The sequence below is a fragment of the Amblyomma maculatum genome, chromosome 2, assembly GCF_055883805.1.
Source record: "Amblyomma maculatum isolate TAMU_Amacu chromosome 2, ASM5588380v1, whole genome shotgun sequence".
Lineage (NCBI taxonomy): Eukaryota > Metazoa > Arthropoda > Arachnida > Ixodida > Ixodidae > Amblyomma > Amblyomma maculatum.
In genome coordinates this window covers 97,102,510-97,119,183 of record NC_139345.1, presented here as the reverse complement: position 1 = coordinate 97,119,183, position 16,674 = coordinate 97,102,510, and the positions used below count along the sequence as shown (strand labels likewise).

Genomic DNA, 16,674 nt, shown 5'->3' with positions numbered 1-16,674 from the left:
GTTATATTGTTCAAGAGCTAATGTCCAAAAGATGCATCGTATCTTTGCCGTCTTTGTGTGGGGGTCTTCGTGGGAACGGACAAGTCGGACAAATCTCTTCCGCCGGGTGAAGGACGGCGGGCTTGGTTTGGCACATCTGTTTCTGCGCCAGTTAGTCAATCGTTTCATGTTTTTGAGGAATGTGAAAAATCCATTTCTTCGTACGGTCTGTCAGTTACGCCTGGGTCAAGCTCTCCCGGGAATTGTCGTTTCTTCTGACCGCATGTAGGGAGGTGTCCACGGGTATCTAAGGGAAGTGGTCTTGGCGTACAGGTTCTTGATGGTGCGGTTTACTTTAGACTATTTGTGGAGTGTAAACCGGAAAAAACTGTATAAAGACTTGTGCGATGTGGTGCTTCCAGAACCGTTGTACAGAGCTGTGTACTCGTCTACCGGGGGCAAAAATGTTCTTAAAAGAGTGAAGAGGATGATGGTGCCGGCAGGGATGAAAACGTTCTTTTTTAAGCTGCACACTGGAACATTGGAGGTAAAGAAATGGAAGGAACAGAAAGGGCTTTTTGTACCCTGGCGTGTCCACTGCATAATATGCAGGAAAGAGGAGACGATTGAACACGTGTTTCTCGAATGCTGGGACGCCGTATTTTTATGGGACGTGCTCCAGAGGACGCTTAAAAAGGAACTACCCATAAGCCCACATGGTATTCGATTCTTGCCAGTAGAAGCGAACAATGATACACCGTTGGATCTTTTGATGCTACTGGCTCTCCACAGCATATGGAAAAGCAGAATGGCTGTAGAGCATGGTGACGTCGATGCACGTTCAGCGAGACAGCTCTTTAGAGAGAGCATACGGGCATATGTGGATGAACAGAAAGCGTTAAAACTAGAGTCAGAATGGCTGGTTAGTTTTGAAGGGTTGTCACATATGAGAGATTTTTAATCCGACAACTTCAGCTAAGGAAGGCCGAAGCTTTAAGTCAATGCTTGATCTTTTATTTTGTCATGTTATTGATGTCACATGTGTCTTTTTTGTGTACGTCCTCGGTCAGGAAATAAAGAAAAAAAAAAGCGTCGGTGGTTCAGTGGTAGAATACTCGCCTGCCACGCGGGTGGCCCGGGTTCGATTCCCAGCCGACGCATTTTTTTTTTTCGGAGTCACCTCTCGTACGAATAACGTGGAACCGACATAGATGATACTTCACCAACACTGTATTTGTAAAACTTGCTCGCTGCGTGTGCCGTTTATGCTGCGAGCGCGTGAAGGTATTTGCTCGACCTTCTGTTACCTAAATTAGGCGACTGCATTGCTTCGCTTTACTGCTGGAACAGCGCATATGCAAGCTTCAATCGGCAGTTTGCCGACTACCGCCACTAGAAATGTGCGTTTAGCGGCCATGTCAGCTTTGGAATCGGGGCAATTAACGCGCTCTCTCTTCAAGATGTATTCTGCCTCAGTGGCATCTAATAACAGATTTAATGAGCTGCATGTAGTGTTGCACGCAATGGCCAGCTGGTCACTTTTACTGTTAAGCTGTTGCATGGGTGAATGTTGCGACACTGAACAGGCAGTGTTATGTCTTGGAGCACGAAAATACCGCAGCAGACTCCATGCGCATAAAGGGTTCCGCAGAAATGGACGTGGCAGTATTTAACAACTTGATAAATCGTTACGGATAACTTCCAATGTACGGCGGGCACCTAACAGCGAACCTGATACTGCCCGAGCCGACGCTCACCGATGCGATCGGCGACCTCCGACATGACCATGCGGCGGACGAGGCGTCACCATGCTCGCGCCATCTGGCAGTACAGCCTCAGTGAATACCTCCTATAGGGGCACCATATTTAACTCGGGTTCTAGTTACGAGTCTTGGAGGGCTGGATTCCCATCTTGTCCGCCCATCTCAAAGACGAAAAAGCGCGAGTTGGCAGCACTTGCCAATTTGGCCATTTTATATGTTCCCAACCCGAGGAGCAGACGGTGCACGGTCATGTTAGCTACCTGCCAAGTATACTACCTACCGGAGACATACATTTCTTAATCTGTAGAGTGGGTGATGACGTCATGTACAGTCAAGTTCACATCGCTGTACGATAACACTCACGGCCACTTGCGGACGTGCTTTATATACCGGGGAGTGAGCCCTCGAGTGAGGGAAGCGCAACCGCTACCACGAATGTGACACGTGCCTAGCACGTGGAAATCACGTTGCTCACAAGGGAACATGATGCGCTCACCGGTTCTTCGAATGGTTACAATAGCCCGAGGTATCTGGAAACACCTGCTTGCAAGCCCGGTCACAACGTTACCTGACGCACTGTGCTTTGCGGTTCTGAAGACAAAACCGCGGTGCTGCACCTCGCGAACGGCAAGAAGTACATTTGGGTGATTGTACCGGTTGGTGTCGTCGCCTAAGCGTTCAATGGCGACAAGTGGTGGTTTGTTTTAAAACAATGGGCGCAGGATAGCGCACGGGTATCCGGCGGGCGGTTTTTTGATGAAGCCGGACTGAAGCGCTGCTCCATATATAGTGAGGATTTGCCTCGAAAACACTGAATTCGAATCAAAGCGCTCGCAGTGACACACGTGCAGCCTTCACAAGCAAACTGTGCACTGAGAAAGTCCGCATTTCAAGAACTAGCAGAATCTCGTTTTTGTGTTGTTGTTTTTTTGCGCATTGGTGGCGCATAAATAGGTAGTAGGGTTTTATAAAAAACTTGAAGGTCGAAATATATCGCCCTGACGCCTTTCTCCATTCTGTCTTCAAGCGTTATACGACGTCACGCAAGGCATAAGGCTCTGGTTACGCTCTGGCTCGCAATTTGTGAATACGACAGTATGTATAGTGTCGTGTAACAGCAGCACCGAAACATGTAACAGCATGGAACGAAAAATGGTAGGTGTAACATTAAGAGATAGGAAGCGTGCAGACTGGGTCAGAGAAATAACTCAAGTTACTGACATTCTGAAATCAAGAAGAAGAAATGGGAATGGGCAGGACATGTAGGGCGAAGAAAGGATAACCGATGGTCGCTTAGGGCAACAAACTGCATTCCAATGGAAGGAAAGCGTAGCAGGGGGCGGCAGAAAGTTAGGTGGGCGGGTGAGGTTAAGAAGTTCGCAGGGGTCAAGTGTATGCAGCTAGGACAGAACCGGGTTAATTGGAGAAATATGGGAGAGTCCTTCGCCCTGCAGTGGGTAAGTCAGGCTGATGATGATGATGATGATGATGAAGATGATGACGATGAACAGCAGCAATGCATATGCGACAACTTTTAGCATGCCGTTACAGATACTGTAGTTCTGGTGCTTGCCCGACCAATGGACGTATACCTTCGTTTGCGCTCCTACAGCGCGGCGCCAGTCAGAGCAGCTTTAGAACTTTGCCCAGTGACGCCGCTTTTCAGGCTTGACTCATCCCCACGTTATTTGGACGGCTATACCTATTCCGGTGGTTTTAGTACAAATGAACCGGCATTCAATTTTGTTGGCTTGCCAAGTAACTGTCGATGTCTCTTACTGCACCAGATGCTTGTGTAAAATTTTCCGGACGCGTTACGGGACATCACGTGTTACGAATACGATAGAATTAGTCTGAAGTCCGCTCCGTCTGCTTTGCTTGCTGCATTAGTTGAGCCTTTGCAGCCTTTGCTCTGTTTTCGGAGATTTTACATGCTATAGACGCGCACGGTGTCTATTCTAACTCCATTCCAACCTGATACGCGGAGGACACGTCTACATCTGGTGCCAACTGCCCGCCACCGCACTCACCTGTCATGTGGTCTCTTGACGTCACGGAGTGAACACGACGGCACACGCCTGATTTCGGCACAATATGGCTTCTATGGTATAGCATAACTTAGTAATCGTGACCATCGACCGTCCGCGCGGACTTCATACGGCTGGTCGACCAAAGCACGAACGCTATCCGGATGGTGCCCGTGAACGCGCGCTGCATAAAGCACTTGCCTCCTACCGATACAGAAACGCAGGATTTGATCAGCGCCTGCCGTAAACGCGAGATAGCCAGCCCTCGTTTAATCAACTTAGTATGACCTGAGTCGTATGGAACGGCAGGCGCTGATCAAATCCTGCCCGCACTTGATGGGCGACAGTGTCAACATACAGACTGAGAGTTTGAAACGAAGCGGACATCCGAGGAGCATGCTGATATCTGCGGCTGAAAGCTGTTTGAAGAATATGCGACCCCGAACAAGAGAACGTAAAGAGAGTGAAAAGAGAAGACAGGTTGTTGTCCTGCCCTACGTACATGGCATATCGCACAGTCTTAAGATAGCCAGCCGATTCGAAATTAGGTTTGGTTTGGTTTGGTTTGTGGTGTTTAACGTCCCAAAGCAACTCAGGCTATGAGAGACGCCGTAGTGGAGGACTCCGGAAATTTCGACCACCTAGGGTTCTTTAACGTGCACTGACATCGCACAGCACACGGGCGCCTTGCTTTTTGCCTCCACGGAAAAGCGGCCGCCGAGGCCGGAATTCGATCCCGCGTCCTTGGGAATTAGGGTCGTGCTGTCCGCACCGAACAAGTTAAAAAGTATGTGCAGGAAGGTGAATGAAACGAGAGAGACTAAGAAGGAAGTATGCGGAGTACTGCACAGGGAACGCTTTGTCAAATGCCGCACGGGTGTCGTGTACGAGATCCCCCTGACATGGAAGGCCTATGTGGGGCAAACAGGCCGATGCATCAATGAAAGGCTAAGGGAACACAGAAATTCGTGTGCCACATTTTCTGCTCCAGGAAACCTGGCGACCCATTGCTCTCGTTGTAAAACTGATGACGATCAACAGGACTTGAAGGGCACCCATTGTGTATCAAGGTTCACCGAAACCAAGGTGCTGGCAGGCGCACAAGACTCTTTTAAAAGACGGATTATTGAAGCATTCAAGATGATTTCGGGGGAAGAAGGGGAATGCGCGAGTGTTCCGTCGATGGCGCTCTCAACAGCAAGGAGGTGATACTTCTCCATTTGGACAATGTGACAAGACGTTTGGACAATGTGACAAGAAGTTAGACCTAATCTGTCATTATTTTTGTTTTATTTTCATTTAATTTTTTTCGTTCTGAATTTCCTCGCATTTTTTCTGAGTCTTTTATTTATTTCTTCTTCATGTTGTAACCCCACGTTTTTTGTGATGCAGTCTTCTTCTTCGTGCCACAAAAACAGGCAGTTGGTAGCGAGCGCATCATGTGTGTTAACGTCTTGGTTTAATTCTCTCGTGTGTGTATTGTGTTTGTGTATAACCATGCAGCGCCGGAGGTCGTCGGAGTCGTATAGCCAACTAGCCCGCTCGCAAGTACTACTAATTCTTCGCAACCATGCGGCTTCAAGGGAAGACTTTGCGATTTTTTTTTAAATCTTCACAGCTAAAAAACACTTCTGGTTCGCGCACGCGCCCGGACGAGATCCACAGAGTTAGGTGTGGAAGACGCATATTCCCTAATGAGCTGCGTCACTGTCGCTGTAATATGCCGTAACAGGGAAAATAGCTGTCACTTCCTTGCGTTGGGAAAAAGTGACATATCATATATTTTCTTCTTTACAGTTGGAATATCACAGTAAATTTATTTTGCTGTCGATCATTTATGACTGAGGTCTATACGGCTGGTTAACCACTCCGTTCTTTCAACTTCTTCTACCTAGTGGTGTCCTATAAACACATTAGACTGTACCATAAGTGCCTTCACGGAAATAGAAGCTCCAATAAACCGAACCTACTCTCTGGCCGCGTGTATATTTTGCTTCGCGTGAAAGAGGAAAAAGGTGTTCAGTGCCTGGTGACATTCAACCATTTCTATAATTTAATTCAAATTGATTTCGTTTTTACCCTATTTATTCTTCATTGAACAATAAAAAATTGGGTACACCCCTGATCTGGGTGCTTTTATGACCTGTTACCTGTCGTGTCGCGCACGATGCTGCTGCCAACACTCCATCCTTGGCCTTACAATCACCAGGAGATGTCCTTTCGATCCTGTACTTGAGTCGGGATTTGGTGGGGATTAGGCCTCCTCGTAGTGTCCTCCTGCAGACCTCCTACCACGCTCTGTACAGGGGATGTATCATGCTCCTTGGTTGAGCTTGTCTGTTTTAGGCACGCTCACCTGCTTGCATGGCGGCGCCCTTCACTCTAGTGCGGATGCTTACTAGATCACGTCCCTACGTGTCCATTTGCATTTTGTCGTGGCGTGCCTATCGCTGCTGCTTACTCTCCATCTTTGTTTTGACAAGCACCAGCGGATGACCTGCTGATCCTGTGCTTGAGCTTGATGGTGGTGGGGGCGAGGGTCTCGTCAGAAGGTCCTGCAGACCCCCTACCACGCTATGCACAGGGAAGGGCTTCGTGCGCCTGTGTTGAGCAGTGTGCTTTAGGCATGCCTTTCAGCTTGTCTGGAGGGGCCTGTGGCTGCAGTCACTCTTGCCTACACAGCCAGGTCCGCAAGGGCACCGTGCATAATTTTATAAAATGGGTGTTGATGTTTTTTACTCCTCCGCGGTATATTTTGCCTTTTTTTGCTGCTGTTGTCAGGCAAGTCCGGTATTAGTGGTGCTGTAGTTATGTTTAAAGTATTTCCAGCGCTTCCGTTACCAAGCCTTTTCGGATTAATATAACTTGGTTTAGTGACGGACGTCTTTTGCATCAGAATAGGTTCTCGATCTAGGTTGTTGTTTTTCTTTCCATTTGTTTTGCTTAGGCTATAGCCTTTCTCTTTTTCTCTCTCTTGTGTTTGGTGTATCAACACTTTCTCTAGTTTATTTTTGGTTCACTCTTTTGCTCCTGATTATAGTTTTTCTCTCTTTTTTGATTTATCAATCAACAATTACAATGTTATAGGCGACTGCTAAATTTCAGTTTTTCACCCGATTTTTATTTCTATTTAATTTCCTTTTGTAGTGGACTGTCTTGTTCACTATTTTCTCCAGTCTCTCTTTTTTTTTTTCGGTTTTCTGTTTTGTGTTCTGTATGTCTGTCTCTGTCACCGCATGTTTTGTCATTTTTTGTATATCCGTTGTTTTTTGCTGTTCTTTCGTTTTACGTTTCTTTCTTTCTTTCTTTCTTTCTTTTTTTTTTACTCAAGCTTGCCATAAGGCATATTATAGAAACTCGTGTAAATTATTTTCGGTAAGGAACCGGAGCGCAGGCTCCCACTCTTGTCGTTGTCGTTTTCCGTTTCTGTTTCCTGTTTTCGCCTTATTTGCAGGCCTGGATGCTGCCTTCTGGCGTTTTTTGTTTGTTTTCTTCTTCATCTGGCCAGCGTGGACCTACTTGCGACTCTGATCTAATTTTTTTCTCTCTCTTTTTTTTATTGTTTTACGATAATTTTTATTTCCTTGTTTTTTAAAAGTTTTTTTTAGCTTTTGCTCCTTTTTATTTATTTTTAATTGGCTTTAAGCCTGTAAAAATTTCGCTTTTCTGGGCTCTCTCTCCTTTTTTTTCCAACTGTTCGAGAGGACAAATAAAATAAAATAAAGTAAAATGGGGTACTCACCGCCTGATCATGACCAATTGTCTTGGTGAGTCTATGCTGTTATGTTTGCAGGGCAACACCAAGGAGCCCAATCAATTTCAGGAATCGCAATCGATCGCGGCATACCAAAATGACGTCGGCGTTAGCAGCGGACAGCGCAACCCGACCAAAATTTACGTGCCGGCCACCTTCCAATGCCGCCCCGAACAAGCCCTGGGTGTCATGGCGGCTCGAAATTCCTACGGTTTCTCCACCCAGCGCTTGTCCGAGATGGCTGCCGAGCACGCCACTGACACAACCACAGACATCAGTCAGGTCATGCAACAAAGCACGCGGCTAGCAGCGTCAAGAACCGGCGTTTCCAACGGGGTCTCCGATATTGCTACTCTCGACTCGACGTCAGCAGTGACCAGTCTCGGCAATCGAGGGGTGCTCATTAAGCAAGATTCGTTCCACACCTCAAACCAGAATGGAGCCTCATCCATCCTGACCGAGCGACAGGGAGAAGACTTCACGCTCCTGTCCACCTCCATGACCCGTGGCAACAGAGAAAGCCGCCGCAAAGGCAAGGGTAAGCGAAGGAAGGGTGGAAAGAAGAACAAAGGTAACTACGGTCACGAAGAGCGGAGCCGCGACAGCTACGACCGGGAAAGCCACAAGAAGACGTCCAAGACGGCTTCGAACACTGACTCCGCGGCTCAAGAGCGCGACTGTGAAGTCACGTCTCTGGAGTGTCCCGACCGACCTTTGCCACCCGGTTCGAGCTATTGCGCCGAGGATCAAGTGCTGTACTACAGTCAAGGATCCGACAAGTGTCTTCACTTGCCTATCGAAGGCGGGATAGAAGTGACTGACTTCTACGCTGAAAGTTCTAACGTCGGCAATGTGTGGCCAAAAAAGAGGCACAGACACGGTTCAAAGCGCAAGCGCAAAAAGCGCCGGCCTGTGCCGGACGGTGTCGTACCTGCCGCGGACACGGAGCTGGAAACAGAAGCGACGCGTTCAGGTCTGTTGGGAACGGAACATGAAAGTCAGCTGGTAAGCAGTGTTTCGCAGATGACTCCAAAGGAAACCATTTCAACAGCTAGTAAGCGCCACAGAGCAGCGTCTAGAAAAGACGCTGCACCCACGACAGCTGATACTATGCTCAAACAGAAGAAGTCTTTGTTTCCTGACGTGGCTGATAAAACTGTCGAAAGAGAAGAGAGGAAGCGAAGAACGCGAATCCCAAGTTGGCGGTCTAGCGGGGTTTTCAAGGGATTCTTTTCGAGCGCCAATGAAGACGAGGTTGACGATCCTCTGCACAAACGAACTGCGCACGTAGATGAGATGGAAGGAGTTGCACCAGAATTTTCGCACATTCCCTCCGACAGAAAACACTGCTGGCTGCGGCATAGTTCTCGCAATCGTCCCGGGATGCCGCCTCACGCCTCCAAGTCTGCTTCGAGCCGCAGCGACTTCCAAGGAAGTTTTGAAACGCCTCAACAGCAGCCTCCTATGAAAGAAGTCACCGAAGAGTTTACGTCGCTTGATGCGAATCCGAATGAGCTCGACATCTCGACGGGACACTCTGATTATGGACCCGTTGCCGGCTATACGTTCAAGAGTACTCAGGGGACAAAAGGCCGGGTGCGAAAGGCAAAAAAACATTCGTCCGAAAGCATGGCTGAGCCAGGATTAGCAGTTTCAAGTGCCAGCGCGACTAGTGCCATCGGCGGCACGTGTGAGAAGGAAAAGACTCCCAGAGGAAAAAGCTTAGTGTATACTAGCCAGTCTCAAGCCTCCGCGAGTACCGTGGCAGGGCGACGAAAAGGAGACTGTGTAATACACGATGCAGCGTCCCAGATGCCAAATAGCGCCAGAAGCGGAGCACCATCTTACGCACAATCTTACAGCGTTAAACAGAGACTGCAAGATAGCGACTTGTTGTCAGGAGAAAGCCAAATAGCTGCGTCAGACATTCAAGTCAAAAAGGACGCCGAAGCAAGTGTGCCGTCATCTTTCGTTTTTGTGCCTGACTTAGATCACAAGACGAGTGAGCAGAGTGACATGTCCTGGACACTGCCATGTTCCGCTGACCCTCGCCTTGGCAGGCTTGCTCTTGCTCCTACATGTACCAATGTGGCGCTTGACTATTCGAGGACGCCGGCAGACAATGCTTCAAATGATCGCGTCGAAGGAGAAGCTGTGTTCGGTGCTGTTCCTTGTCCAAGTGTAGCCGGCCCTGAAATTTCCCTGAATACCCCAGAAAAAGCACTTGTGCGTGTTCCGTACGGCACAACGTCCCAACTTGAAGTTTGCGGGTGCATTAATTTTCGCTGTCCTGAGCACTCCACTTCTTTCCCGAGGAATGAATGCCGACAGCAACAGTCTTCCTTAACTTCACAGTTAGAAGCAAGGAATGTTATTCCTGCTCCTTCAGGCTCAGATATAAAGGGCATGGAGCCAGGAAATGTAGCAGTGTCAGTGACGCCAGTGAAAACGCAGGAGAGTGTGGATCTTGATCGCGGCGGCGAAGGCGTGTCCACGAGGTCAGAATGCGCTAAAGAAATGCGTAAGGCTGGTCTGTCTTGTAGTGATCAAACCAAAAATGCTGGTTTATTATTGACGAAACATGATTCGCGCGGCATGAGAACTGACCTGAAAGCAAGCTATAGCGCTGTTCTCATTGAACAGCTACAAAAGGGAAAAGCTGCCACCGCGGAGTACAAGGGCAGCGAATCCAAAATTACCGGACAGCATGGAAGCAACGAAAACACTGCCGCCACTTCCACAGCTTGCAGGGAATGCAGAGATTCTGAAGCGCTCGAGGCTGAAATCAAAGTAATGATGGGTCTACCAACTGAAAGGCCAACTTTAAAGCCAGACATTTCAATTGAAGATTTTCATGCATTGACAGAAGGCGAAGGATGCGTCACTCTTGGTCGAGAAGCGTCCAATGATAAGAGAGAAGAAATGTGGCGAGAAATTGACGTCGTTGAACCGTTGAATGCTTTCGTTAAGCCCAAAGGAAACCCCGGCGAGAATGCTGAAGTGGGCGCGGTTGGGAGCGATACCGAGTATGAACATTTAACGTCGCTACGAGATCGCAAACGTCACACTCGAGTCCGACAACCCGTATGTTCGACGAGCGTCGGGCCAGGCACTGCCCAAGCGGCAACAGTTGAAGCCAAATATTGCACCCCAGTTGAGCGCCCAGACGCAGCACAGAAGTGCGATTCCCTAACGAATCGCAAATGCTGTCATCAAGAGGCACCTCTATCAAATGATGGACACGTTGGCTTAAAGCGGTCGCGATGGGCAAACGAAGGAGCTGCAAGATCCTCTCGCCGTTCTAGCTTGGGCGGCCACAAGAAGCCGCCTTCGCCCTCCAGGCGGTCGCTTGACCACGGCCGAGACAGCAGTCTGTTCCCGACTTCGCCTTCTGCCACTTCGCTATCTTCGGAGGATAGAGACAGCGTAAGAACCGCAGATCTCTACCCTGTGAAAGCTCAGAGGTGGAAGTCAGGGCCGTGTTTGTGGCGCGAACTTTCGGCGGTAATGGCACGGCCAGTATCGATCGGGATATCGACACCTGGACTGAACGAAATCGTGATAACGAACGAAGACGAAGCGGCTGACCAGACTAACGGCGTGCCTGTTGCCACCCAGGGAAGTCTCCAAGACTCGGAGCTGTCCAGTGAAAAGACGCAAACCTCATCGAGTACCAAAAAACAGATCTTTCCTGGCATGTCTCTACTAGCCAACCGTTAGAACTGCTAAAACGAACCATTGATACGTTTGCGAGTTCCCCCTGCACGGGCCCAGCGGACAACAGCGACCGACTGAACGCTATGAGAGTAATAGAGTGTACGGAACGGCAATTTTGTTGTTGAAAACGTGTTTTATTATATCGGTTGATTGTTTACTTTGAAACTCGATAAGAACGCATATTGACTTCATTGTGCACCCTATTTTCCTGAGATACTCGTCTTTGTACAGCTGTGGTACCCAGCGGAGCGTACAAGGCGCTAAAGAAATTTCGGTATTTATGATGCACTTATGCCATACAGATTTCGACACGCTGTTAGGTGTCGTTAAATAATTTTACCTTTTGCTAACATGCAAAATAACATCGACAGTTTTTTGTCACAACTAACACACAGACGCGGACTATTTACCATTTTATAATGCGATATAACACATATCACATAACTTTATTCGCATGACAAATAAATGATGCTGGAGACCAGTAGAAAAAGCTGCCTCATTACCGCACGACAAAGTCGCAGGCCACTGCACTCCCTCACGTAGCAGTCAGTAGATTATACAATGTATAAATAAATAATTGGTTCACAGGAAAAAAAAAAAAAAGGCGCAGTATTTGTCACACTTGTTCTATGAACACCTGACTAGGTACTCCCCTGATGGGGCTGGGACAGGCGGATCACCGCCGCTTGCGGCGGGGTCTAGCCTGGCACCGAATTTTTTTCTGTTGTGGGCCGTCATTGCACCAGCCACCGCTTCGATGGTGGACGACGGCTGTTGTTGCGGCGCGCGTCTTTCTCTCCCTCTTCCTTTTCTTTCTTCTTTATTTTCTCCACTGTGTATTTGCAAGGTATTGCAAATATACCTAGGCACTATGCATTTAAGTCCTTATGTTGCGAGTAAAATGTGATGCCAGGGACAAATATTTATGATTATTGCCTGTACAAACAATACAAACAAAGGGTAAAGAGAGATAACTGTTTCTTGCGTCAATTGGCAAAGTTGAAATGTCGCTCTACCATATATACATATATGCAAACAATTCGTGCAGAATGTTTGGCGGCGCAGAAGCCTAAGCTGAGTGGCAGTAATTGAGTCTAGAACAAAATAAACTATTGTAAAGTACCATCATTTATATCGTAGCAGTATGGTTACGTTCTGGTATAGGAGGCCAACTACTTGTGAGATCGCTGCTGCTAACTCATTTCTGTGCTCATTCCATTACAAGGTTCTTTGCAAAACAACTCCTAATGTTTTAATAGACGGTATATTTTCAATTGAAGTTCAGTTCAGCAGAAAGCTTTGATTTATTGTTACGCTGTTCTTGTTTCTAGCGTGAAATAAAACAACTTTTGTTTCCGTACATTTTTTCAAGATATTTTCTTCTGAGCACTGTTCAAGCATACCTATGATTTCTTTCGGCTTGCGAAATATTTGATGTTTTCTTATGCACACCTAAAATCCACTCGTGTAGTTCGCGTAAAAGGCAAAATGTACTACTGCAGATAACTCACAACGTCACTTAGGTACAGATTAAGAAGAAAGGGGCTCAAGATAGTGCCTCGAGTCACGCCGCAAGAAACTGCTGGTAAGTATATATGAGTGAAAGCCTACCATATCTACAATAATTGTTTCCTATAGTTTAAATATTAATGAATTGGAGAGGCAGCAATACCAGGAATACCGTACCGTTCTATCTTTCTAATGAGCAGTTCACAATCAAAAAGAATAAAGACCCTTTAAAAATCTCTAAAGATGCCTGGTATCACGTTTTCTTTCTCGGTGTGGTCCAAAATAAGCTCTTTCTGAGCAAGAAGTGCCGATCCAGGGCTCTAGCATTTAAGAAAACCACACTGGCAGTCGGTTAAGATGTTATGTTTCTGCTCAAGGTTTTTCGGCTTCTTGAGAGTTGTATTCTCAAATTCCTTTGAAAAACAGATCGTATAAAAACGGGTTGATAATTTTTCATGTAGTTTTTTGTTACACCCCTTATAAAGTACATTAGCTTGAAGAACTTCCATTTGGTTTAGAACTAGTCCTTGTTCGAGGAAAAAAATCAAACATATAACGTATGCACGGGGCAAGCAGAGATAAAGCATGGTAAAAAGCTTCGCTTGCATCCCGCCAACGTCCAACGCGTTGTCAATGTCCTTCAGTACTCTGGCGTTACTGTTATTTTCGCTACACCTCAAAATATGCAAATGGTCACTCCACTCAAACGCGATGACTCCGGCTCAGATTCTCTTCGCCGTTATATTTGGTAATAAAATATTGTTTAACGTCGACGTATTCAGCGTTACTCTTGCTGGAAGATAAGCAACATTGGCAAAGACCTTTGCTCCCAAAAGAACATCGTCTAACTTTTGAGGTATCGCTATTTAACATGTTAATGCTCACATCACCACAAAAAAAAAAAATAAAAATCGAGATCAAAATAGTCATTTACAAAGTCAAGGGTGTAATTATTACGTTTGAAGGTCAGCAACCCCCCGCGATTACAATCTTCTGCAATTTCAATGAGATGCAAATGAAACGCTGCGTGAGAAACAATCTAAAGCTAGCTTTAGAAAGTCTACCATACTGCGCACCTACGCACAGGGTTCATGGCAGCACCTGGCTCGCAGTCAAAGGCGGTCGCGAACTCTGGCATATTGAGTAGAGGCACATTGCAGCGCAGTTTGTCGGCCGGGTGCGTTGTGGAGCGCTCGGCTACCGGAGGCCGCTCTACGCCGCAGAACTTGTAGCAATAGGAAAGGAAGAAAATCTGCTCTTCCTCGTATGCGTCCAGTCCCCGCAAACGCACCACGGAAGGGGCTTTTTCTGTTGCGAGCGTGTACGCGTCGTAGGCGCACCGAACGCCTCCATTGTCGGCCATATTTTCCTCTAGCGTCACAGCGCCTGCGTTGGCTGAGGAAGCTAGGCTTCGCATCTGCTCGACAAAGCAGGCGCTCGTCTCGCGGTAGGCGGCGTTGGTGGCGTTGCTCCACCAGTCTTCGAAGGCGCCCGCCTCGTCGTACAGGCGACCACTCACGTCGAATCCGTGGATGATTTCGTGCGCCACAATAGCACCCAGGCCGCCATACGTGACTGACAGTGGCGCCCCTTCGGCGAAGAAGGGTAGAGTCAGCAGCGCCGCGTTCACGTTGACGACATTGAGGCTGTAGACGTACATGGCGTTAGCCTTGGAGTGCACGGTGGCTGAGTCGCTCCGTCCGATGACACCGTACACTGACAGGACGTCGCTCTCGTGGTTGACCTCCACCAGACGTCTGACCATGTCCAGGAAGCTATTACCGCGTGCGTCTGACAGGAGTGGTTGGTACACCCTGTCGAAAGCGGCCTCTGACGTGAAGCTCGGGATGTTGAATGCGATGTTCTTTGCCTTCTGGACAGAAATGGTCTTGGTGACTGCGTCCATCCACGGAGCCTGGTTAACGCGGCGAAAAAAGACGCTCTTGACGTTCGACACGATCTGCGTGAGCCGCTCTATATCGGCAGGCTTTGCGAGTGTCTGGGAGACGAACGAGTTCCACGTGTCGAGCATGAGGTCGGCCATGCACTGCTGGCACGTGCGCATCACCTCGTCTGCGGGAATGTCCTTCTGTCCATGGAGAACGATCTCCTGAACGTGGCGGATGTCGTAAATTGCTTGTCCATACCTCAGCAGCACTCGGAGCGCCAAATATGCCTTGATGTCTTCTGGATACTCGTGGCCAAGGAAATACGTCAGCAGCCGCCCTATATATGCGGGGTGGTGCACGACGACTGACTTCTGCGCCGTCAGCGCTGCCTTGGGTGGAAGATTTTTGTTAATTGCAAACATCCACTTCTGCCAGGAAAAGTCGGCACAAAGGTTTCCCAGATCTTTGACCAAGTATGTGAGGAGAACGTGGCCTAGGCTTCGTATGTCCCCTATTTCTTTCTCTACAACCACAAGACGGCGTGCGAGACTGCTGTATTCATTCCTTGTGCCGAAAAGGAAAGCGAGGCTTACGATAAGCTTTTCGTACAGGGCTTTCTTCGCATCCGTCACTTTCCCAGGTATAAGCGACGTTGGAAAGCCTAACACAACAGCTCCTCTATCTTTACTCAGCGATTTTACAGAGTACGAAAAAAGCACGTTCACGTCCCACTTCATGGACAGCGTGACTAACAGTTCGAGTAAGTCAGTGGCGTTGCTGTGGTACGGACCTTCTTCGTCGGGCCATGCAAGTCCGATGTGCTTGAGGAACTTGCGCATAGAGACTACTCCGTTCCCCTCGGGCGTCAGAGACTTTACACAGGCGACGTAGACGCTGGCCAGTTTGGCGATTGAGATCCTGGTGCGATTCTTGAGGCTCTGGCGGAACGTCCTCCAGAGCGCGTCGTGCAGCCTGGCGCGCACACCCTGCTCCACCTCGTCAAAAACGTTCCTCCGCACTTCCGAGAGGCGCAGGGAGTGTGACCGGCGCCACCCGTCGCATACGTAGGTGTAAAAGTCGTCACACGGGTCGAGGTCTCCGTTGACGGAGCTGTTGATGAGCCTCGAGAGGGCTTGGCAGCCGCTGGAGCCACACACCACTTCGTCCATGACGTAAACGCTCCGCGAGAACACGCCCGGCAAGAAGGCGGCTGCACAGAAAGAAGCGGACAAGAAGACAACGAGAGCCGCAGCGTAGCAAAAGGGCTTCACGTCACGTCGCCTGTGCTCACCTTCCACGATCGACACCTCGGCTTCCTCCGCCATTGAATACGAGGTTGCAGACCTCCGAGACGACCTTGGATTTTCCGACCTGCCAACTTCCTGGGCCGCGCGCGCTTCTGTCCGTGCCTCTGCCGCTAAGTGCGTGAGATCGAGCTTTAACCAGAAGTCCAGCTCTTCTTGCAAGATTCAGTCTGCCGGAGAAAAATGGTGGCACGCTGTCGTCTTCTTTCACTTCTTCATGACACGATCACGCGTGCGTGAAGCGGGCCTGAGTGCAGGAAGGGGCATCGGAGCAGAGAATTATCAGTCAGAGTATGCTACCATGTCGGTCTCCATGGTTATGGTAATTTTTATTTACTTTTGCATCTGTGTGAAGTTTGGAAGCAGGTTAAGCTGTCCTGATTACTGACGCTCGGCGATCTGTCTTTATTTGCACGGCGTCTTTTGTGTGCTTGCTTGACGGATATATAATGTATCACCAGCTAATAGCGCCGACCCAAAAACGCCACGCGACAATTCTGTATGCAATATTTCAGTTTAGGTCAAAGTCAACGTGTGGTAATTTAATATGTGACTAAATTCATGAATAACGCTCTTCATTTTGGTTAATTCATTATTATTTCATATATAAACAATCTTCAGTAATCTGAAAATATTTAAATATTGCTTTATCCAAAATGCTGATGCCACTTCACTTGTTATAATTATCAGTTTATCTCTGGCCCTATTTTCCTCGACAGTGACCTCTCAGCC

At 48.2% G+C, this 16,674-nt stretch overlaps 1 protein-coding gene across 1 annotated transcript; it reads right to left on the bottom strand.

Annotated features, from left to right (window-relative positions):
• Nucleotides 1-13,809: 13,809 nt before the first annotated feature.
• Nucleotides 13,810-15,963, bottom strand: LOC146199333 (neprilysin-1-like). The gene has a single exon (XM_084592756.1). It carries the CDS (start codon nt 15,961-15,963, stop codon nt 13,810-13,812), a length of 2,154 nt encoding a protein of 717 aa, XP_084448882.1.
• Between the last annotated feature and the right edge of the window lie 711 nt (nt 15,964-16,674).

Excerpts from the sequence above, each read along its gene's own strand:
- LOC146199333 (XM_084592756.1), bottom strand. The coding sequence starts at position 15,963 with ATGGCGGAGGAAGCCGAGGTGTCGATCGTGGAAGGTGAGCACAGGCGA.